Here is a 25,273-nt window from a genome sequence, read left to right on the forward strand (position 1 = left end):
TGCAATAAAAGGATGGATGTTTACGGACCTCAGTGGCTAGATGGATGCATGTCGGTCAATAAATGTCTCTGATGCATTTAGAGGAAAGGCCATTTAAGGCTTTGAAGGTAAGCTGGACGATCAATATAAAATCTGAAAGGGTGATGAAAAGTAAGCAGGAGGAAGAGGACTTTTTTTCCTTGTTATTTTCTGCAATGAGTCAGACCTCATAGTTTGGACCTTGTCAAATTATTCATTGATTTTGATTATAACTGCTGAGTAAACAAGAAAGCAGGATCTAGAAATGCTGTCATCCTTTCAAACCCAAAAGTTATTAACAAATGGTCTAAAACTCCTCTCCTCGTGGCCTAAAGGTGTTAGAAAGGTATACCTGTTTTTCAGTGAATTCACTGGCTTTGAAAGGTAGCATTTAATTTGGCATGCCATTAATGTTAAGTCTAAAAAACACCTGCATGCTGTCATGAGTCGCTCAAGCACATTAGGTATTGTCAAATAATCCTTTCATGGTAACTCCTTTAAATCGCTTTTGCTATTGCTATTTGGATCCAAACTCTAATGTCAGTTAAAAGTTTTGTCTATTTATGTCTTTCTGCTTCTTCTGTGCAAGATTCTAATAAATGAACTCTAAGCAGTTTTCTCTGAGTCATAGCAATATGTATATAGATAGATGGATGGCTTCTACATTAAATACGATTGCACCACCTTAACCACAAAGAAACTAAAGCAGCTCTTGATGAATAGTTTTAAAAATAATTACATATGCTGTGGTTGTAGTGATGATCTTATTTTGGTATTTGCATTCCCAGATTCTAAAGCCTTTGATATAGAGATCAAAAGTACAAAATACAACGGTTACACCCTTTAAACTGGACCTCTGTGTGTACATAGGGTGTATATCAAAGGCTGATAAGGTCATTTTATTACTATAGTGGTACAATGACGATAAGCAGTTCCTTATAAACCTTCACATTAACTGAGTTTTGTTGCAGGTCTTCCAATAAGTGCAGAGATCCTCTTAATGCTGGCCTAAAATAGAGGTTACTTTCTTAGTTTGTCCCTCTGGTTCCAGGAGGGAAACTCAGACTTTCAGCTTACTGTGGTGGATCCGTAGTTTATTGGATTGTTTTATTCTCTGATATGTCAGAAGTTGAAGAATATGTTAAAAGTTTTAAAGAATAGAAAAACCTTTGAAAAAGTTATGTGTGGTTATCATTAGCAGGACCCTTAGATTGGGCATCAATGCAATGTTGCTATGGTTACCCAAGAGCAAAGCAGTGATAGCAACAAGTTCTGATACTTAACATTTTATCAGGAGAATATCTGTCTATTAAACAGTTGCTTTGAGCACTGCCTTAAAAGACCCAGCTGACTGCAACTCACTAAAGTGGCTAAAAGACTCAAAAAAACAAACAAAACAAAAAAACTGGGAAAAACGAAACAACAATACAACTCTGGTGGTATTTAAAAAAAAAAAAAATTATTTCTCACTCTAAACAGCATTTTTTATATGCATAGATAAGCTCTACCATGACCCTAATACAGTATGCATTTTTTAATGCTTTGGGCCTGATCTTCAGAAGGCTTGCGTGTCTTAAAACATGTCCAAATGTGTTTGTATGTGCAGAGCAGACCTTTAAAGAAGGTGCAGTGAGATTTGTGTTCACAATTCAGCAGACAGGACTTGCAAACCTTTTTCTGCATGTTTGCCTTCAATAATCAGATCATATTCTAATGAACAAACAGATCAAATAATGTATGGAGTAGGGGTGCTGTTGATTATTTTTTTTAATCAATCTATAAAAATTGGATAGTAAAAGTTCTGCAAACAAGATTACTTACAGAATTAAACCAGATGAAACTAAAATTTTTCCACTTAAGGAGTTCTGGATAGAACATATTGAAAGACGAAAATGTTTTAGTGTTTTTATGTTAAATTAATTTTTGTTCTTTGTCACAGTATTAATATAAATACTTCTCTACTGATCTGTTTCCTCTGTCAGTTAAAGACACGTTTTAAAGTCAATATTTTCCATTTAACAATTAATCGATTATTAAATTAGTTGACGATTATTTCAATAATCGATTATTTACCATTAATCCAAAATAATTGATTCAGCCCTAGTAAGGAGGTTTTGCAAATGTAAACATTTTCCACATGCAAAGTAGTTTTTCAAATTGGAAACTGAACTGCAGTCATAGTTCTTACATCTAAAAAGTCTCAATCTAAAAATTAGAAAAGCAAAAAAAAATCTTTACAATGATAAAACAAATCTACAGGCGGGCACTAATGAATACAGCGGGTGACAGACAATCTTCATACAATTAAACCAAATCAGAAGAAGTGACTGAAGCTAAATAGTATGGCATGTTTATAAATAAACAGGACAGATAACATAGCGTGACGTCATACATTCGGGATATCACACCGCCATTACAGGAGCTGTAAACTACTGCATAGAAATGACTAATTCTGACTGTATATAGGCCTAATGTAAAATCCGTCTGGACGCCGTTTTGTGCTGCTTATGAATGCAGCAGTCATGCCTGGGAGGAAGAAAAAACATAATTCTTCCGTTTTCAAACAGAAAATATCGGCTTGGGTGCAAGCCTTTACGAAGGATTGCCGAAAATTGGCAAAAACTGGATGCCAGAGTCAAAGCAGACATATGTGTGTATTAGGCATTAAAACTATATCATTCATTCTAAAAATTTGAAGATAAGAAAGTATCATTAATTGACCACCTTTTTAGTAAAGGAGGGAGTGGAGATTGGTTTTTTATCGAAATAGAAAATAGAAAAAATTATGTTTACAAAGGATGGAGTGGGGAATGCACCTAATAGGTTTGTAGGTGGCTTTTAAAAAAGCTGTTTTGATTTAGCCCAAGATGGACTTTTTCGTTGTACTACTTCCAGTGCAGACAGCCATCAGCAGTCGCCCTTTGGGGTTAATAAAGTGTTTTGAATTTGAATTGAATTGAATGGCCTTGAACCTCATCTTTCTTTTACTGCCACTCTCAAACTGCCAGTTAAACATACAAGTTGCTGATTTTAAATGGACAAAGCCAAACTGGTTTGCACATCTAACATTTGCGCAGCAATCTTTGTAGATCAACCGAAACACCCCCACTTATCTCACATCTAACAAAAAAATTGCACTTGTAAATTAGTGCCTCTTATTCCTGATCTTTGAAGATCGCGTCCTTTATTTATTGCATTTTGTGAGATTAAATTAAAGCGGATTGTTTCACTTCTTGTTCTGCTGCAACATCTTGATGATGAGTAGTTTTGATTTCAGTTGAACTCAGTAGATATGTAAAAGCCATGCCTTGAAATGTCACAGTTAAAGCATCTGTTGAGTAAGGAAAAGCAAATGTGTGTAGACCGTTGTTAGGGTAACAGTGTAGAGCAGAAGTGAGCTTGTCGCTTATAACAGCAGCTATTAGTGCAGCTGCTTTTACTGTTACAAAGTAGTAGAGCAGATTTCCCTGCCTAAATTAAAGACAAAGAAGCGGAGTGTGAGTTTGTCATCACCAATAAGGAGCTCTTCTGTGATAAAAACTTTACAAGTGTTGTCAACATTTACTCTATTCATTTTCATTATGGTACAGGACTACACTAATTTTTTTAATCTAAAAGTGATATATTATGTCTCTCTTTTCAGAATAGTGGGAGACTGATAGAGGAATAAGGCAAAAATTCAGATTAGAGCAAAATAGTGTTTAATGAGGGTTTGAGAAAGTGGTCAAGACTGAGCCCTACTACTAGTATTCCCTTTTTGTTATACCCTACTTATAGACAATGCTTTCAACAGCCAGAAGGAACAGATGCCTACTACATGACACTCTATTTAAATTGTTAAGTGTTTCTTTGTACGACATATGCCACATATGAAGATGGTCCACCACTATCCTCTCTAGCATAGAAAGTACACCTAGATCACTGTTTCTATGCTTCTTTATATGTTTGTTTCTCTCTCCTTCAACCCCAGCAGGCCTCAGCAGAAAACCTGCTTCTGCTGGAGCTTTCTCTCTATTAAAAGGGACTTTCTACTCACTGCTATCTCTAATTTCATCCTCAGTATGAGGGGTTGCTACAAAGTCCGTCACTTGATGTAGTCTGCTGGATTTCCTTCCATGGAAAACATTTAACTAATCTGTCTGCATGATTTGATTGGATTGTCTCTGTAACGTGCCTTGAAATGACTTGTGTTGTGAATTAGTGCTAGATAAATAAACCGAACTGAAGCTTAACTGGCTGTGTATAACATGGCAGCAGTGAAAGAGAGCAGCTTTCCTCACATAATCACTTCTTTGTTTTCCTATTGTGATTTCTGTCTCAGATTTCCACGTTTTATCAGCTAAAGAAAACAGGAGAGGCTGCTTTCTGCTCAGTCTTTATTTAGCGGTTAGGAATACATCTGACATGAGATGTCTTGAACTATGACTTGTGAAATGCTCTAACAGACTGTTGATCTTGCTGTAAAGATGAATTGAGACATAACCTTGACCTGCTCATTGTAGTTTTAAGCCATTCAATCTCTAAAAAGCTACATCTCCTCCTTCTCTCTTTTGTGAAGAGACAGAGGAGCAAAAAAAAACAACAACAAAAAAACACCAGACATTCATGAATAGTCCTGGAGGCTTATTTCCTCTCTCACTGGCCTGCTTACAATGATCCAATGCAGCACTTTATAGCAGATTAAAAGTGGCCGAATATTTTTGCTCATTTTTCTGATAATAAATGCAAAATATAACACATCATTCTCCTTTGTTTCGTCTCTAATTACAATTGAAATCAATAGATGTTACACGTTCAAGCAAAACCATAGAGGGATAGTGCAGTATAAAGTTTTTAAAGACTGACGCATTAATGAGCAAACACATTAGTGACTACTGTTAAAGATGCATCAAAGCAGAGGTGCACCTCAAACATCGTCACAGACAACAGTAAGACAGTGAATCCTTGTGTAAGGCGAGAGTAAATATTGGGGCACTTTTAAACAAATGAGGTTCAGATTTTTTTGCTTGAAAAGGTAAGACGCTCTGTTCAAAATAACTATTTTTTATCACTTCATTAACACAGTTGGAATGATGCCTCTAAACAGAAGACCTTTGCAGTTCTTTTTCTTTTCTCCTATGCATGTGCACAACAATGATGTACTGCAGGTTGTCAACTGCAAAGCTGTGGAACTTGACATATGCTCCTTTAAAGAGTGGTTTAAATAAAATCCAATTTCTATTTTGATTATTAGAGTTTATTTATGTGATATTTGTCATTAAACGTTGTGAGTTTTTAAAACTAATCTGCGATTATCATAAAAAGAAACAATCAGAAAACTTTAAAACAATCATCAGAATGATGCCGCGTGTTTCTGCAAGGTTTTAGTTCAGGAAAAATTTTATAACTTGTGTTATAACTGCTCCATACTGTTTACCTTCTCTGATCATTCATTGTCAGCCCCGGTCTTCTGAATCCAGTTTGCTTTTTCTTCTGTTACTTTTCTCTGTCCTTATTTCCATGGCAACAGGAGACAAAGTCCATACTGGTGGAGCTTTTGATTAGCTGTGAGTTAACGAAGGAAATGGCGAGGTGTCAGCTTCAGAGGAGGGAATAGGATCCATCATTAGCCAGGATAAACTGTGTGTGACTAATGAGAGGCTGTTCTGTTAGGTGCAGCAACGTGTCAGCAGGAGAACCCAGAAACCTGAAATTATCTTTTCATTTTATTGGCAGAAAGATCTGGATAAATAAGACTTTTTAACAAACAAACATCCATCTTTTCTGTCTTCAACTTGTGGCTCCAGGGCCTCACGTAGCTGTTTAGTTCCTCCGATTTGTTTTCCAATAACAGACTAAAAACACTCAAGTTGTTTTTAAGAAATTTTCGTCTTCTTTTTCCTATTTTCCATACATTCTCAATGGACTCATTGAAAAAAATATATATCAAGATAAGAAATGGATTCTTCATTTTCACTAAATTGCCTTTTATATACAAAATATTTTTAAGTTCTGAACAAAAATCTATCTAGTTTAATGAATTAAAGTGGGTAAAACAAATCTCTGGTCTCTGGTCTGGATCGGGGAGATTGGCTGATCTCTATACCACCATCAGTTCTCAGTTATTCATGTAATTTGATGCATTTTTTGAATCCTTTATCAGCAAAAAATAGTCTAATCCTAATTTATTCATAATCATAATTCTTTACAAACATTTCAATTCAATTCAGTTTATTTATTTAGCACCAATTCACAACACACGTCAGCTCAAGGCACTTTTCAGTTCAACCAGATCATACAGTCAAATTGATTGAAAGTTTTCTATCTAAGGAAAACCAGTTGATTGCATTGACTCATTGACTCAAATGCAATCCCTCACACTAAGCATGCTTGTAACGACAGTGGAGAGGAAAAACTCTTTTAACCGGAAGAAACCTCCAGCAGAACCAGACTCAGTGTGAGCGGCCATCTGCCGCCATTTGATCTCTTCTTCTAAGAGAAAACTCACTATTTGTTTTTAGCTCTTTTTACTTTTTGTATTTAGTCTATAAAATATTACAGCACCAGCTGGTGACTGGAGGGTCTATTTACATGTAGGAAAGGAGCTTTATTTAGATTTCGCTACAATTCATTTCAAATGTTACTGTTAACTGTGAACACACACCAACAAGCTGTGTGATAGAACAACAAATCAAAGCTTGATTCGAGCTCAAATCATGCTCAAATATGCCAAACATTTAACTCTGCATAAATATAAAGTAAATTTACAACAACTTTAATTGAAAAGATAAGAATTTATTTACAAAAGTCCTGCAGCTCCATGGGCCAATCATATTTCAGTTCAAAACATTTTGACTGAGATGGTTAGGCTAAACTAATTAGCTAATATCTAAGCCTGGGGGAAAAAAATTAAAATGGTTGAAAATCACAATCAATAAAATGATGCAATGATATTTAAGTTTGCCATGGATTTTATGTTCAACAACGAAAGTGTATCTTGAAGAGTTTAGAACGAGGTCAAATTAGCTTTTAAGCTGATTTGGAGTAATTGGAACACTTTCAAACCAATTCACAATGCAGATCCAAGAGGTAAATAAATCTTATTTGGTAAAATGACATTTTATTCAATGGTTTGCTGAATTAAAAATCAATAAAAATGTTTGCCATTTGATTCTTAATCTCCAATTTTTTCCCCTGAACAATATTGGGTAGGGAACTTGGGTTTCACCTGGGAACTTTCCCATAGAGATCAACACAAAGACCCGTCTCAGAGTTTTCAAAAAAGATTTGAATGATCCCCAAGACTTAATATAATTGTGTTGCTAATAACAGCAGTATAAACATCAGACATCATTAATAGCCTAAATTTGACATTGGTGGATCTCTAGTTTAGATCAAAGCACACATTTATTTGTCAGAATGGCCTAGTGAAAGTCCAGACCTAAATGCCATTGATAATTTTGTGGCAAGATAAGAAATTGTTAATAGAAGCTCTCCGTTTTATCTGTCTGAGCTTGATCTACAAAGAAGAGCAGGCAACAATTTCAGCTTGTAGAAGTTTGAAGTTGGTTGAGTACAGCTTAAAACCCTACAGCTCCAGCTGCAGAGAAAGATCTGCTCAATCAGTGGGGCGGCCCAAATGCATGCCACACTTTTCAGGATATTATTGGTAAAAACATTAAAGAACCGTTCTGTCTTTTGCTTTAACTTTAAAATTATCTCCTCCATTGTGTTTGTCTGACAGATAACATTTTAATATCTAAGTTTATGGCTGTAATGTACAATGTCATAAGAAAGTTCAAAAGGTGTAAATACTTTCAAGGTACTGTAAAAGAGTGATGCATCCCAGAGAGTAGAAATGGAAATACACCAAACGATCATTTTCCAGAGCATGTGGTTTACTGGGTTATGGGTTTTTCCCAGGGCTGAGCTTTAGGGCTGTTCACTGCGGATTCTTTCCCTCTTTTGTTTTCGTTGGGCTGTAACTGTGGGAAACATGGAGGTATGATCGGTTTCCCACTCTAACCCGGGCCTTGTTGCCAACCTGCCCGACAGGTTCAGAGGGCTTCATGTTATCGTCTCCCTCCTGCTTTGAGGGTTTTGTAACGGACTCTCCTTTTGTTGCTGATGGAAGCAGCGTCTCCTTTCACACAGGAAATAGAGGCTCTGCCGGTCGATGTGCTCACGCCCTGCTGCCAGGCAAGCGCTTTGTTGTAGGCAGCAAAAGTTGCCAACCATGTCCTGCAGCACAAACAGACCTAGATGACAAAAACCCCATTCACAACCAGGGAATCAGACATCACTAACGATGTGTCATCTCAAAGTAGCCTGCAGCTAAAGTTGTATAAGTCTCAAGGTTTTTATTTTTGATTATTTATATTGGAAAAGCAAGTTAAACCTTATTTCTAATAAAGGCTAATTTGTCAGGTTAGTACATTTATTCTAATATTTTCAGATTTATAGCTCTCAGATATCTTCAATAAGAAGCATTGTATAGGTGCTGCCTTGAGATTCCTTTTGCTGGAGTATTTTCCCTGATAAATGTGCTTCCTCCCTGATCATGTCCATATTTCTGTCCATCCAGTCTCCCGTTTTGTCTTTAACACAGGACAAAAATGTGAGTTAAGATGAAAGGTGGCAGACTTTCCCATGAACTAAATGTTGTCAAACAATCAAACTAAAGGAGCCGTAAAGCTATTAGAAGCTTTAAGTGCCGCAACTTCTACCTTTTTTAAAGCTATAAGAAGTGAACTCCTGCCTAAAATTTATTTTGTAAGACATTAAACCACAAAAATGTTTTTACAACAGTCTTTTTTTTGTTCATTTTCAGTTATGTTTACTCATTTTATGCCCATATCATTGATTTTTTTTTATATATGTGCTTTAATCAGCAGCTTAGTGGAAATCTGCTGTATAGTTTGTCTTAATATGAGAGTGCCTACCTCCAGGGTTTATTGGACTCCCTGGACAGATCAATCCCAGAACAACACACTACCTTGATAATATCAACAGTGGTATTTTTACCCCTTCTAAGGGGATCTCACATCCGTCTAGCTCACGTTAGATTTGCTGTTTTCCTTCCATGCTAAAAGCCAGAGGCAAACACATCACTGCTGACCTGCAGACTCTGATTGTTGTTGAGCCACCAAGGTCTGTGTGTCTGTCTGTGGTATTTTCCTTTTGATATTTCTTTGCGGTCACTTTTAGAAGATGTGATGGTCTGTTTAGTTTTTTTCCAGGTTTGATTATGTTCTGTGAAGCTCCTGTCTTATCCTCAGCTCCTGTTTGTTTTAGTTCATGTTTGATTCTGAAAGCCTCTATAACCTGCTGTTTGTTGTGGGCAGTTTCTCGCCGTCTGTGTTTCATACCCGATCGCTGCTCCTCTGGCAGTCTGTCTGTCGTGTCTTTCTCAGATATTATTCTGTCTCGTTCTCAATGTGTCTCTTTATCTTCCTCCTGTTTTGTTTTTCTTTCTAGTGCAGCGACCATGGAGTTTATTCTTTGTTGTTTCAAGCAGCGGTGCACCGCAGGACATAGCATCACGCATCACTTGGTACCCGCCTCGCAGATGTTTTGTATCACTTTGACAACCAATAATTAAAAAGTAATTTTCTATGATCTATTCATTGTCTGCTGTATGCCCCGATCCTCTGGAGTTTGGTTTTGTATATTCTGTCATTTCTTTAGGTGTTTGCTCTCAGCTGCAGCCTGTTAAACATCACATCACACACCTGTTCTACAACTACCAGCTACCGCCCCTTTACACACAGACATCCCAGTACATTAGAATGTTAGTGAAAGTTTAATTTGCTTCTTCTTTTTTAGGTTCTAAAGTGGTTGGTAATTTAAACAATAATTTACTATACATTTATAAAGATTCTTTATGTCATGGTGGGATTAATGGACCTAACCCACATGCAGAACACACACACAGACTGGAATAAAAGTTCAACAGTTTATTGAAACATCAATGAATTATTCAGGCTGATGCAGGGAAACAGATCCAGAACTGGTCAAACAGGGTTCTCTGCAGAGGGGGACAGTTCGGTTAGCAGTCTTCCAGAGAACTTGCAGATTGTGTGTTTGCAGGTCTATACCATATCAGAGAATGAGCAGAGCGGTGAAAGAGGGGAACCAGGAGGGTCCAGAGGCTGAAGGCAGGCAGAGGGCTAGGCAGAGGCAGGGCAGAGCAGTTAATCTTACTGAGCAGGTTCAGAGCTTCTCTCTCAGCTCTTTCTGAGAGCAGGCAGGCAGGTTTCAGACTGAGTTGGATTTCCAGGGTTCTTCTGAGAACAGACAGCTTGGTTTCACGTTAGAGAAACTCTTCCAGGTTTTCAGGTTTCCAGGCAGGTTCTTCCTGAGAAGCAGAGAGGACAAAAAGCAGATTAGGTTCAGGTTTTGGCTCCAGGGGAGTCAGAGATTCAGACAGGCAGGTTGGCTCAGGCTTGCTAACCATAACTGGTTTAACACTCTGGCACTGGAGTGTTGCACTGCCACTGCTTATATGCTGGTCTCCTGATGAGCAGATGAGAAACAGCTGGTGAAGTCAGTTCCAGCTTCAGGAGACCAAGAACGCCCTCTGGAGGAGAAAGGCAGACAGAACCCAGAAACCAACAGAAAAACAAACCCCAGGAAGGGATCCTTGGCGCCCTCTGGTGGGCAAGCCCCCCCCCCCCTCAAGGGCGGATACAAGACGCACCAGAATAGTCCATGAAAAAGAAAAACAAAAAACAACCCACCCAGGGTGGGCGGAGGGGGACACAGGCAAGGAGAGCAAGAAAATATGAAAACAGACGAAAGCAACGAAAGTCTCTGACGATTCACTAGGCAGAATCTCAGGTGGCCGGCCGTGGGGCCGGGACCGAGGCAGGGTCTCAGGTGGCCGGCCGTGGGAGCGGCAGCAAGGCAGGGTCTCAGGTGGCCAGCCGAGGGGCCGGCAAGGCCGACGTTCCGGGGGCCAGCTGCGGGGCCGGAGACGTGGCAGACGCTCAGGAGGCCGGTTTACAGGAGGCCGGCTGCAGGGCCGAGGACGTGGCAGAAGTTCTGGAGGCCGGCCGGAGGCAAAGCAGAGTCCCAGGAGACCGGTCGCGGGACCGGCGACGGGGCCGAGTCCTTGGAGAACGGCCACAGGGCCAGAGGAAAGGCAGATTCTCTGGAGGCCGGCTACGGGGCTGGAGCCAAGGCTGACGCTCTGGAGGCCGCGGGGCCGGAGGCGAAGCAGAGTCTATGAGAAACAGCTGGTGAAGTCAGTTGTAAAATTATCTCAAATATGTTGAATTCGTTGGTAACATATTCATCTTTTTTAAGTACATTTAACTCAAACATGTGGATGCATCAGTATTCTTTGTGTGTTAATTAGGAATAAGTTAAATAACTTTAAGAAGGTCATATTTGGTTGCAGGTTGTTAAATGCCAAAATCTGAACCCTATATCGTGTGTAAAAAAGTATTCAACTATTCACCCTAGTTAAATAAACGGAGATCAATGGATTTCACTCAGTCGGCACATTTATTCATATCTTTGCAAAGAGAGAACAGTTCATCATATGGCCCTGATGGCACAGCATTCTGCCCTGTTCTGCTAGAGCAGCGTTCGTCCCCCCTTACTTACAACAATGGAAAGGTAGTCAGAGTCAAAACAAATTACAGACACTTTGGTTAAACAGTAACATGTTATGAATAAACCTTGAGAAAGAATCTGGTTTGTTATGGGAAGAAGCTATGTCTGGTCTACAAACACCATCCTGCAGGGAGGATAAATTAATATATAATAGAAGAGAAAAACAAGTTTGCCGACAACACGTGTCAATAGTTGCTTGGGGTTATTGTAATGCCTACAATGTATAGATGGCAAATCTTACAAGTAATAGGGTGTCTTTGTGTTTAGAGTTAGAAATAAAGAAAAAACATAACATAAACTTTGCAAAATAAAACATTAAAAATTTTTGTTTTTGTTAACAAAAAAACTTAAAGATCATTAATAAAATCTTATGAGTTGGTGAATAGCTATTTTGATTAGACTAAAATCTAATCTAATCTTTTTTAAAGTCAACTTAAAATTTGAAGGCATCTGATTACCTCTAAATCTTTGAGTTCTGGTCGCTTATTCTGGTTCACAGTGTTTTGGGATTAGGGCTGGAAGATATGGCCAAAATATATCAGGATATATATCTTAATTTTGGTCGACACGATATAATTCGAATATCATTGTAAGCAATAAAAAGTCTCAAAAAAATGACAACAAAGCCCAAAACACATTACTATGCCAGGTCCAATAAACTCATCCTGTATAAAAATTTAGTAAGTGAAATGCACATTTAACCAGATGATTATTATTATTGTTTGCTAAACCAAGCCTTAGAAACCTAGGGGTTATTTTTGACAAAACATTGTCCTTAGAGCAGCACTCAAAACTGCTGACAAGGAACTGTTTTTACCAACTGAGGAAAATCTCTAAACTTAGAACAATTGTGTCCAGAGATGATCTTAAAATGATTATCCACGTCTTTGTGTCTTCCCGTCTAGACTGCTGTAACAGTCTATTCTCATGTCTAAACAGAAAGGAAGTTGTCTCGTCTTCAGCAGGTCCAGAACTCTGCGGTGAGGTTACTGACGCGTAAAAACAGAAGGGCTCATGTTACGCCGATTCTAAAAACTCTTCATGGGCTCCCAGTCTCTTTTCAGTTCCAGTTTAAAATCCTGGTACTGACCTGCAGGGTCTTTCACGGTCAGGCTCCCTCCTACATTAGAGACTTGTTGTGTCCATATACCCCCTCTCGGGGGCTGAGGTCTCTGGACCAGAACCTGCTCATGGTCCCTCGTACTCGTTACATCACCAGGGGAGCTTGCTCCTTTCAGGCGGTCGCGCCAGCGCTCTAGAATGTTCTTCCACTTTCCTTGAGCTTACTTGATTCTGTTGATGTTTTTAAAAGTGAACTGAAAAGAAAGAAAGTGTTTGTCACTCTCCGAGGGCGGCACTGCGTTAGAAGGAGGTGAGGCAATGCAACAAGACTTGGTGGAATATGTTTTATTGGTGCTGCAGTTCACCAATACACCGACACCCATTTTCCTCACTGCCAAGCACAGCAGCTTGCTTTAGCTTTTGGCCACTCCCACTCCACACCAGGTGAAGGGGTGACAAAACAACAATAAATTATTTACAAACCCAACACAAAATAAAGAGTACAAATAAATATTTACATGCATGCAACTTAGAAACAACTAATCCTAAAGTCAATCAAGAAATTAAATCAAACTTAATATAACTTTAGAGTATTATCCCTCTTAGCTCACATGGTATGCTCCACCCTTCTAAGGAGACACACCAGGAAGGTAAACCCCAATTAACACAACACAAACTGAAATAAAGAAATTAAACAAACTATCTGTTCTATAAATAAATCCCAATTAACACAACACAAACTGAAATAAAGAAATTAAACAAAACTATCTATTCTATAAATAAACCCCAATTAACATAACACAAACTGAAATAAAGAAATGAAACAAACTATCTGTTCTATAAATAAACATCAATTAATAGGGATGGAGCCTCTGCTCTCCATCACATTTCCTCCCCCCTTCACCCAGGACAACAGTTGTTCAATCCTCATACATTCTAGACAGACAGTCAGCGACAAGGTTAGACTTCCCTGACCGATATTGCACTGTAAAATCAAAAGGCTGCAATGACAGATACCACCTTGCAATACGCATATTAGAGTCTTTCATTTGGTGCAACCATTTCAGCGCCCTATGATCTGTTTCAAGGGTAAAAGAGCGCCCCAACAGATAATACCGCAATGATTCCACAGCCCACTTAACTGCGAGGCATTCTTTTTCAACTGTGGAATACCTGGTCTCTCTGTCCTGAAGTTTCCTGCTGAGAAAAACAGTGGGATGTCTCTCACCATCAATGTCCTGCAGCAACACTGCACCAAGGCCTACTCCAGAGGCATCAGTTTGCAGTATAAACGGGACATCAAAGTCTGGGCTGTAGAGAACAGAGTCACTGGAGATTGCAGACTTCAGATCCTTAAAAGCTTTATCACACTCCTCAGTCCACTTGACTTTATTTGGTGCAGAGACTTTTGTTAAATCCGTCAGAACAGCAGCCCTCTCTGCAAAATGGGGAATGAACTTACTGTACCACCCCACTAAGCCAACAAAAGCACGGACCTTCCTTTTAGTTGTGGGAACTGGGTATGCGTGAATAGCTTCTACTTTCCCTACTTGAGGTCTAACTTGTCCCTGTCCCACCACATAGCCTAGGTACTCTACCTGCCTCTGAGCCAACTTACATTTGTGAGGGTTAATTGTGAGCCCTGCAGATCTGATGAGCTGTAAAACATGCTGCAGATGATTAACATGCTCCTCCCACGTCTGGCTGAAAATCACCACATCATCCAGGTATGCTGCAGCAAAGTCAGATGCCTCCATCAGCACCTGGTCCATGAGGCGCTGAAACGTTGCTGGTGCCCCCTGTAGGCCAAAGGGCATCACCTTGAACTGGAAAACCCCAAAAGGTGTTTTAAAAGCAGTCAACTCTTTCGCCTCTGATGCCAGGGCCAGTTGCCAGTAGCCCTTGCTGAGGTCAAGTGTGGTGATAAAATTGCACCTCCCAACTCTCTCCAAAAGTTCATCAATGCGAGGCATTGGGTAGGGGTCAAACTTAGAGACACTATTGAGGTATCTAAAATCAATACAAAATCTTAAAGTGCCATCCTTTTTTGGTACTAGCACGACTGGACTGCACCATTCACTCACAGAGGGCTCAATGATCCCCAGCTCCAACATGAACTGCACCTCATTCTTGAGTTGTGGGACAAGACGTTCTGGAACCCTGTAGAACTTCCTGCGCGGTGCAGCGTCATCTCTGAGGTGAACCTTGTGCTGTATCAGGCTTGTGAACCCAGGTTTTTCCTGAAACAGCTCTGGATCCAAAAGGGGCTTTATGTCCTGCTGCTGAGAATGCTGGAGATGAGAGACAGAAATAGAAACTGGTACAGAGCTACAGGCTGGAAAAAATAGCTCATCTTCCTCTTCATCATCCACCACCTGCACAAAGAGGTGGGGCAAAACAGTCTCTGCATGCTCCTCACTCTGCAATGGATCCTGTTGAGATGACTGTGAAGCAGATGACATATTAAACTGTTGTGGAGACCTGTGGTATTGTTTCAGAAGATTAACATGGAAGGTTTGATGTTTCTTCTTCCTTTCAGGCATATACAGTTCATAATTAAGCTTCCCGAAACGTCGCATGACCTCATACGGGCCCTGCCATTTAGCAAGAAGCTTATTATCACTAGTGGGGAGCAACAACAACACTTGCTGTCCAGGATGCAAGCTCCTCTCCCTGGCATTTTTATCATACCAGGTTTTCTGTTTAGTCTGAGCTGCTTTCATGTGCTGATGTGCCAATACAGCCATTTGCTCCAGTTTCTCTCTCATTTTTATCACATAGGACACCACATGCTCACCCGATGGACTTGGGCTCTCCCATTGTTCTTTAAGAAGATCCAACGGTCCCCTCACCTGTCGTCCGTACAGCAACTCGAATGGAGAGAATCCAGTTGATGCTTGTGGAACTTCTCTATATGCAAAAAGCATATAGGGCAGCCACTTGTCCCAGTCTGTGCCAGTCTCTGAAACAAACTTCCGCAGCATGTTCTTCAGTGTTTGGTTAAAACGTTCAACCAGTCCATCTGACTGGGGGTGGTATGGGGTGGTGTTTATACCCTTTATACCTAACAACTGATAAACCTGCTTTAAGAGTTTTGACAGAAAATTAGTCCCACAGTCTGTAAGGATTTCTTTAGGGATGCCTACGCGTGAAAACAGATGCAGCAAACAGTTAGCCACTTGTTTAGCTTTCACTGATCTTAAAGGAAAAGCCTCGGGGTATCTAGTAGCATAATCACAGATAACCAGAATGTAGCGGTTACCGGAGGAGCTTTTCTCCAGGGGACCTACAACATCCATTCCTATCCTTTCAAATGGAGTGTCTATGATAGGTAATGGCTGTAGATGAGCTCTAGATACACCTCTGTTGGTCGTCAACTGACGTGTGACAGGAAGAGCAGAATTTTTGCACTTGTGTGTACATGCCTGGCCACACAAACCGACTGGCTATTCTATGAAGGGATTTCTGGAACCCAAGGTGCCCGGCCCAAGGAACTGAATGACCGAGTTCCATCACTTTTTCCCTCAGCTGCTGTGGCAAAGCAATGGCTTCCGATTCACCTTTGACCTGATAAAGGACACCCCTCCGCACAACATAAGTTGCATCTTCCAAGACACTTGTTTTTCCCTGCTTCTTTCCCTCAACTTCAATAACCTTATCAAACCATGGTTTTAATGTTGGGTCTGACCTCTGATAGGCAGAAATATCTGAAGGAATATCAAAGTCAAATAAAGGGCAGGGTTTCATCTTTTCATCCACCTCCATTCTGACTGTACCTGAAAACTTATCCTTTCTCCTTTCAGCTCTGGATTTAGATGGTTTTACTGGGCCCACCTCCAGTTCTACATCATAGAATGGTAATTCTTGAAGTGGGTTCTGTGCTTCCTGAGCTCTAGTTGTGACCAAACTCCAGATTGGAGATGAAATTTCTGCTTCTGCTATTTTGGGGACATTTATCTGCAAGGGTACAGTGTTCTGGGTCCTGAACTGTGTGTCCTCATGGTTTCTAAAGAGAGTCAAATGTTCAGCTTCTGTGTTTGACACTAAATCAGTTAATGTGGGAACATCCAAGCCCAAAATGACAGCATAGGGGAGCCTTGGTGCTAATGCTACAGGTAATAAAAATGTTTGACCTCCTATAGTTAAATAAATCTCAGCTACAGGATACTCCATTTCATCACCATGGATGCAACTTATTTTTGTCTTAGTATCACTCCACTGCTCTCTTGGCACCAAGCTAGAAAGAACTACAGATTTAAAACTTCCTGTGTCTAATAAAGCTGTTTCACGTTGACCATTTACTAGCACAGGGACCGTGTGAGCAAGTTCCTGGGCAGGGGATGGGGAAGGTGGTCTGGGAACCGAACATAGAAGGGAGGGCTTACTCCGTGTGGTGGCAGGACATGTGTACTGTGTATGACCTATCCTGTTATACTGAAAACACCTTACATCTTGCTTTGAGGAGGAGTAATTCTTAGCAGGATTGGGTTTAGCCAAAGAAAATGACTTAGTAGCTGAAAAACTCCTAGTCTGACCTATAGCACCACCCCTTTCACCCCCATCAGACTTACTTCTTCCTGCAGGAAAGTTGTCACGCCCAAAGTTGGTTCTTCTGGCTCCCGTCCTTGCTGACAAAAAGACTTCTGCCAAACTTGCAGCCTCGTCTGCAGACTTTGGGGCTCGTTCTCTGATCCACACCTCCAAGTCTGGATTCACCATCCTGAGGAACTGCTCCATGATCATCAGTTCTGCAATGTCCTTCACTGTTGACTTCTCTGGTTTGACCCACTTATAGAACATGTCCTTGAGTCGAACATAAAGTTCTTTTGGTGTCTCACCCTGATGAACATCCAGGGATCGAAACCTCCTTCTATAGGTGTCGGCCGTTATGTCATATTTGGTCAATATGGCATCTTTCACCTTGTCATAAATGTGAGAATGTGCAATGTCCATCAGCACATAAGCACTACGTGCTTTCCCAGTAAGTAGTGGAACCAGTCGGACCGCCCACTCTTCTTTAGGCCACTGACATACCTTAGCAATCCTTTCAAAAGTTGTTAAGAAGTGCTCCACATCATCATCAGAAGTCAGTGGAAGCAGCTTTGGCTCCCTCTGTCCAGCTGGTAATCGGTAGAACATCTGACTTTGTTCATCATCATCTCCTTGATCAACATACGTTTGAGGATCTTCCTCCATGTTGTCACCATCATGCTGTCGTTCCTCTTTCAGTTCCTCCACATGAGCCTGGAGTTGTCGAAACTGATGTTGTAAATTCTTCCATCTCATTTCTTGGCGTGCTGATTCCTTCTCCATCTGCTGGTCTCTGGCAGTTTGAGACTGCATCATTGATTGGACAAGGCTTGCCAGCTGATCCAGTTTGTCATCAGTGCTAGCACCAGGAGCAGCCTCAGCTCCACTCATAGTTGTAGTACTGTCTTGAGTCTCAGCCTCATTATTTCTTTTTCCACCTCTGGGCATCATTGCCTCATTGTTCCTCCAAAGCCACACTTCTGACACCACTTGTCACTCTCCGAGGGCGGCACTGCGTTAGAAGGAGGTGAGGCAATGCAACAAGACTTGGTGGAATATGTTTTATTGGTGCTGCAGTTCACCAATACACCGACACCCATTTTCCTCACTGCCAAGCACAGCAGCTTGCTTTAGCTTTTGGCCACTCCCACTCCACACCAGGTGAAGGGGTGACAAAACAACAATAAATTATTTACAAACCCAACACAAAATAAAGAGTACAAATAAATATTTACATGCATGCAACTTAGAAACAACTAATCCTAAAGTCAATCAAGAAATTAAATCAAACTTAATATAACTTTAGAGTATTATCCCTCTTAGCTCACATGGTATGCTCCACCCTTCTAAGGAGACACACCAGGAAGGTAAACCCCAATTAACACAACACAAACTGAAATAAAGAAATTAAACAAACTATCTGTTCTATAAATAAATCCCAATTAACACAACACAAACTGAAATAAAGAAATTAAACAAAACTATCTATTCTATAAATAAACCCCAATTAACATAACACAAACTGAAATAAAGAAATGAAACAAACTATCTGTTCTATAAATAAACATCAATTAATAGGGATGGAGCCTCTGCTCTCCATCACAGTGTTTAAGAAAGCATTTGAATTCCAGTAGATTAAGGGTTGTTTTATGACCATGTCTTTTGTGACTGTAAATGTATTTTAATTTTGTGAGGCACCTTGTGCCCTCTATCTGTGAAAGATGCTACATATATATATATATATATATATATATATATATATATATATATATATATATATATATATATATACACTATATTGCCAAAAGTATTTGCTCACCCATCCAAATTATTGGAATCAGGTGTTCCAATCACTTCCATGGCCACAGGTGTATAAATTCAAGCACCTAGGCATGCAGACTGTTTTTACAAACATTTGTGAAAGAATGGGTCGCTCTCAGGAGCTCAGTGAATTCCAGCGTGGAACTGTGATAGGATGCCACCTGTGCAACAAATCCAGTCGTGAAATTTCCTCGCTCCTAAATATTCCACAGTCAACTGTCAGCTGTATTATAAGAAAATGGAAGTGTTTGGGAACGACAGCAACTCAGCCACGAAGTGGTAGGCCACGTAAACTGACGGAGCGGGGTCAGCGGATGCTGACGCGCATAGTGCGAAGAGGTCGCCAACTTTCTGCAGAGTCAATCACTACAGACCTCCAAACTTCATGTGGCCTTCAGATTAGCTCAAGAACAGTGCGCAGAGAGCTTCATGGAATGGGTTTCCATGGTCGAGCAGCTGCATCCAAGCCATACATCACCAAGTGCAATGCAAAGCGTCGGATGCGGTGGTGTAAAGCACGCCGCCACTGGACTCTAGAGCAGTGGAGACGCGTTCTCTGGAGTGACGAATCGCGCTTCTCCATCTGGCAATCTGATGGACGGGTCTGGGTTTGGCGGTTGCCAGGAGAACGGTACTTGTCTGACTGCATTGTGCCAAGTGTAAAGTTTGGTGGAGGGGGGATTATGGTGTGGGGTTGTTTTTCAGGAGCTGGGCTTGGCCCCTTAGTTCCAGTGAAAGGAACTCTGAATGCTTCAGCATACCAAGACATTTTGGACAATTCCATGCTCCCAACTTTGTGGGAACAGTTTGGAGCTGGCCCCTTCCTCTTCCAACATGACTGTGCACCAGTGCACAAAGCAAGGTCCATAAAGACATGGATGACAGAGTCTGGTGTGGATGAACTTGACTGGCCTGCACAGAGTCCTGACCTCAACCTGATAGAACACCTTTGGGATGAATTAGAGCGGAGACTGAGAGCCAGGCCTTCTCGTCCAACATCAGTGTGCAACCTCACAAATGCGCTTCTGGAAGAATGGTCAAAAATTCCCATAAACACACTCCTAAACCTTGTGGACAGCCGTCCCAGAAGAGTTGAAGCTGTTCTAGCTGCAAAGGGTGGACCGATGTCATATTGAACCCTATGGATTAGGAACGGGATGTCACTTAAGCTCATATGTGAGTCAAGGCAGGTGAGCAAATACTTTTGGCAATATAGTGTATATATATACATTACTTACTTCTCTCTCCTCATATTTCTCAGTCAATGCCTTCTCACCTTTTTCAATGTCTTTCTTTTGACTGCTTTATTTTTTGTTTTTTTTTCAGGAACACAAACACCCCTAGGTCAGAAATATTTGTAGACAAATCACTTTAATAAATTATCTTAACAACTCATGACTAGCTTTGAATATATGGACTAAAGTTCCCGAATCAATTCTCGTAAATATTTCTATTAAGATTTCCGTCATACTTTCCTGCTTTATTCTTTACTTATAGTGCTGTTTATTTATTTTTATTTTTTTGTTTGTTTCAATCCAAGCTTGGTTTACTTTGCAATTTTCATACTTGTACTATTTTTCCCTGGGTACAGAGAGTTTTGTCTGTTTGGTTGGATCATTGCTATCTGATAAACTGGTCTGAAAATGTCACACAACCAGAAAACCTAAGATCTACTGGTTAGGCAACTTTAGAAACAGGAAAGTGTTGGGATTGCATTGTTGATCCGCAGAAATACTTGAAGCCCTAATCTGGTTTCTATGTGTCTGGTTTTCCAGATGAAAATGATGCTGCTGACCTTCCACCCATCGCTGAGCGCCAGGTAAGAAATGCAGAAGATGCAAAAAAGCTGCTGCACTTTCAGCTCATATTTATATACTCCGAGATCAAAATAAAGAATTTTAAAAAGGATATTTGCAGATAAACACAAATTAACAAATGTTTTTCTACAATTTGACCATCAGATTGATTTTAAATCTGAAAAAAACAGAGTAGGCAGTTAAACCAGCCTTTGTTTCTATTGTTAGCTGCTAATAAACCAAATCTTCTCAACCTTTTAAATAAAAGTCTTCAGTGTTTTTCCAGGCTGCCTGAAGATTTGTTTTTTTTCTTACCAATTTCCTCTCCATGTTTGTACACAAATACATACCAAAAATCCATACATTTTCAAAAGGTCGACAAAATTAAAAATATCCAATCCAAATATATAGAATGGTATAGAATTTTGAAATATTCTATTGTAATTATACAATTTTTTGTGATAGAAAAATTAAAATTTTTAGGTATTCAGGGTTCATGTTTGCTTCCTGCATGTGTTTTTACTCCATAATTCCTGCCTTCAGCTGGTTCAGTCCCTTGGTGTGGCCATCTATCGAGCGCTGGACTGGGGGCTGGATGAAAACGAGGAGAGGGAGCTCAGCCCGCAGCTGGAGAGCCTTATCGAGCGAATGGCCGGCGGAGACCAGAACCAAGAGGGGACCAGCTCTGCTGGCAGCGGTGCCTCGGATGAGGGGTACAGCGGACAGGAAGAAGAAGAGGAGGAGGAGGAGAAGGAGGAGGGGGTGAAAAGGCCGGTTAGTTCGTTTAGTCAGGTGGTGGTGCTCTGTGCATCTCGTCTGGCCAATCCGAGCCTGGCTCCAGACCACTACCAGGCTGTCTGCCGCGCTCTGTTTGTGGAGACTCTGGAGCTGCAGACCTTCCTCAACAAGATCCGAGAAACAAAGGAGGTACATCACAGTGTCATTGTGGCACTATCCCCGAAACATAAAATGTTTATGTCCTCATCAAACTCAGACAGCAAAGAAGAAACAGGGATTCAATCGTAAAAGAATAGAGCAATTCAAGGAATTATTACATTTATTAAAAAACTTGTAAAATATGAGCTCCAATATATCACTCTGCATCATCTTTTTTTCCTGGGTTTTCCTTAGTAGGCATGATGAAATAAAACTTCAGACAAAAAAGTCAAAGCAAGATCTGAGGATCTTGCTTTGATTTAAACCTGCTAAATGGGTTAATCAGCTAATAAAAATAAAAGATGTCCTATTTTGAGAGTCTTTCTTTCTTTCTTTCTTTCTTTCTTTCTTTCTTTCTTTCTTTCTTTCTTTCTTTCTTTCTTTCTTTCTTTCTTTCTTTCTTTCTTTCTTTCTTTCTTTCTTTCTTTCTTTCTTTCTTTCTTTCTTTCTTTCTGTAGACCTTTTTTACAGAATGTGTAAAGTTTATATCTTTTCAGTAAAACTAGTGTGGTCTAGATTCTAGTTTACATCTTTACATCTCAGATCAAATCGATTTCTATAATCTGGGTTTTCTGCGATAAACCAAGAAGGAAAACTAAACGTTTAAATGTTGAAGCTGCTGTAAGGCTTTCTCCTATTATCACATTAAAGTGAATGTTATAGTTTGTATATGTAGCTGCCTTGATGTTCATAAATGCGGGGCTGTGTTTGTGGGATAACTCAGTGATAGGTTTATGTTGAGACCTAGAAAGGTTTTTATATCCGTTAACTTTGACACGTTTGGGGCAAAAGTTCATGAAATCACTTCAATCAACAGATTTTTTTTTTTTATTACATCCTGCTATTGTAAATATCTGAGGTCAAGTTTAGGTTTCAAACATAGCTGATTGTTGCTTATCAAATAAGTTCAAGTTACTTTTAGGGACATGAGAGTTTAAATGCTTAGATATGTTTTTGTTGTCCAGATGTTGAAGAAAATTTCTTCTCAAGAGCTTCAGGAGGACAGATCCACAGCTGAGCTTGATGCGCTGAAGCACACAGACTGGGTGAGACGAGAGGACAACAGAACTGTGTGTTTGATCACGTGCAGGCGGAGCCGTTGCGCTGACAGATCCAGATTTATCTTCTGTTTTTTCTGCACCAGGCTCGTCTGTGGGTGCAGCTGATGAAGGAGCTGAGGCAGGGGGTGAAGCTGAAGAAGGTCCAGGAGCAACCGTTCAACCCGCTCCCCACCGAGTTCAGCCTGACGCCATTTGAAATGCTAATGCAGGACATTCGAGCTCGAAAATTTCAGCTTCGCAAAGTCATGGTGAGAGTCGCTGTTCCTGAACACGTCAATAAGTTCAGAAATCACTGGAAGCTTTTAGTGAAACAGAAACAGTAAAGCTGTTTGAGGACTGAAATGCAAAACAGACAGTTTTATTTTTGGAAAAAGGTTTCTTTAGGTCAACTTATAGACTTTCTGCTTCTAATGCATTTCGTTGAAATGCAGTAGGCAACAGTGGTGTCGAATGTAGGAGTTTGCCCTGAAATCGAAGGGCTGACAGTTCAGGCTTCGGCTTTCAGTGTCATTGTATCTATAGGCAAGACGCTTTGCCTACATTGCCTACTGATGGTACTCAGAGGGACTGGTGTTGCCATTTTACTGCAGCCTCACTTCTGTAAGTGAGCCCCAGCATAGCTGTGGCTACACTGTAGTTTGCCATCATCAGTGTGTGTGTGAATGGGTGAATGACTGAATGCAGTTTAAAGTGCTTTGGTTAAGTATCCTGACTTGAAAAAGTGCTATGTAAGTAAAGGCCATTTTATAAAAGCTTTATGTGATTTATTTTTGAACTGCCACTAATATCTCCTCGGGCACCGCACAATGGCAGCCCACTGCTCCCTAAGGGGATGGGTTAAATGCAGAGAGTTAATTTCATTGCTCTGTACTTGTGACAGTGTAATGACAATAACGTTGGATCCCAGTCCTGAGGTGAGAATTTAGCTGCTTAAGTTTCAAGACTTTAGCGTCAGTTCAAAAATAGTGACATATAAAGGTGTTTACTCTACACACCCTAACCTAGTCTCCTGTTACAGCCCGACTGAGAATAAAAATAATCTAGTCTGGGGATGACAGAGAAAAAAAAATAAGAAGAAAAGGGAAAAAATATAAAAAAGGAAGAAAGGAAAATAAAAATAACATAGCTCGTCTGTGCAAAGAAAGAAAAAAAATGTTAAAAATCTGGTCCAGAGGAACAACATTGGGGAAAATACCAGTTTTCTCCATCATTTGTTTACATTTTTATGATTACATATTAATTATATATAATTATATGTGTGAACTAGAATTTGGAGCCCAACTGAAGTCCTAAACAGGTCCCTGCTTAAACCACAGCAGAGATTCCCATGAAATTCAGATGGTGATAGGTGTACAGAGATTGCTGAAATAAATGCCAAAGAGGAGATATTGTGGCAAATCCTGCATAGATTTAAATCTCAAAATCCCAGAAATCAGAAATAAGAATGGAAATAAAACCAATCATTTTATTCTTTATCCTAAATAAAAAAGTATAGATATCAAAGGTGCACATTTGTTGTCAATTTGCATTAAAGCCATTAAACTTGACATTATTTTTAGCTTTAAATGTGTCCGAATAATAAAGGGGGGTATTTTATGACGACCTGGCAGAGCTTCAGGTGAAGCAGGAAGACTCTGAGCAAGTCTGAAGATTTGATCTGAAGCTTTATGGAGCAAGAATGCAAATGTGTTTGTGGCAAAGGAGCCTCAGGCCTCCATATTCAGCTCTCAGCCACTAATTTAATGCATATTTATAAAACGCCTTCCATCCTTCTGTTTCATTTTATGGTGTTCATTTATTTTTGTAGAGCCCCAGCGTGTGAAACAAAAACTACAGACTACGGCTGATGTTGCCTTGTTTAGCTTATAGCTGTCAGGGTCCAAAAAGTCATTATGTGTGAAAATGTTTATGAAGTGCATGATTTCTGCAGTTGGCTTATGTCATGTTTCTGCTTCATTAAGGTGGACGGTGACATTCCAACAAGAGTGAAGAGAAGTGCCCATGAGCTGATCCTGGACTTCATCAGATCCAGACCTCCTCTCAAACCTGTAAGAAGATCCAATCTAGGATTCTATTAATGGTCCTTTATCGGAGCATTTAAACCTCTTTAACTTTTGCAAATATTTTCCCATCACCACCACAAACTAAAATGTATTTCATTGCAATTTGCATGTCCATCTCAGTTCTTTTTTTGCTATGCAGCATTTGATATGTTGACCAAAACTCAATATTTTTCTGACGTCAGCGCCTTCCTTCCTCATGTTAACCGGGACCTTTTATAGTCTCTAGTAAACTGCAAACAGGACATTGATTTATTTTCTTTCAATACATGAATTTCTGCTGCTCTTACAGATTTACTGAGGTTTAGTTTTACATTTTTCTTTTAAAGCAAAAGGTTTGGATTTTTTATCTCTGTCTTCTGCGTGATGCTCTTCTCTCACGGCCTTTAGA

General features: G+C 40.0%; 1 protein-coding gene across 1 annotated transcript in view; it reads left to right on the forward strand.

Annotated features, from left to right (window-relative positions):
• spire2 (spire-type actin nucleation factor 2) overlaps positions 1-25,273 on the forward strand; it is a 64,890-nt gene that overhangs the window by 9,661 nt on the left and 29,956 nt on the right. The window contains exons 2-6 of the mRNA XM_038286933.1: positions 20,805-20,848; positions 21,369-21,752; positions 22,727-22,807; positions 22,906-23,070; positions 24,784-24,870. Of these exons, the coding sequence (XP_038142861.1) occupies positions 20,805-20,848; positions 21,369-21,752; positions 22,727-22,807; positions 22,906-23,070; positions 24,784-24,870 (761 nt within the window). The remainder of the gene's footprint in view (positions 1-20,804; positions 20,849-21,368; positions 21,753-22,726; positions 22,808-22,905; positions 23,071-24,783; positions 24,871-25,273) is intronic.

This window comes from Cyprinodon tularosa, unplaced genomic scaffold, assembly GCF_016077235.1.
Source record: "Cyprinodon tularosa strain WSP-4 unplaced genomic scaffold, ASM1607723v1 ctg232, whole genome shotgun sequence".
Taxonomy (NCBI): Eukaryota; Metazoa; Chordata; class Actinopteri; order Cyprinodontiformes; family Cyprinodontidae; genus Cyprinodon; species Cyprinodon tularosa.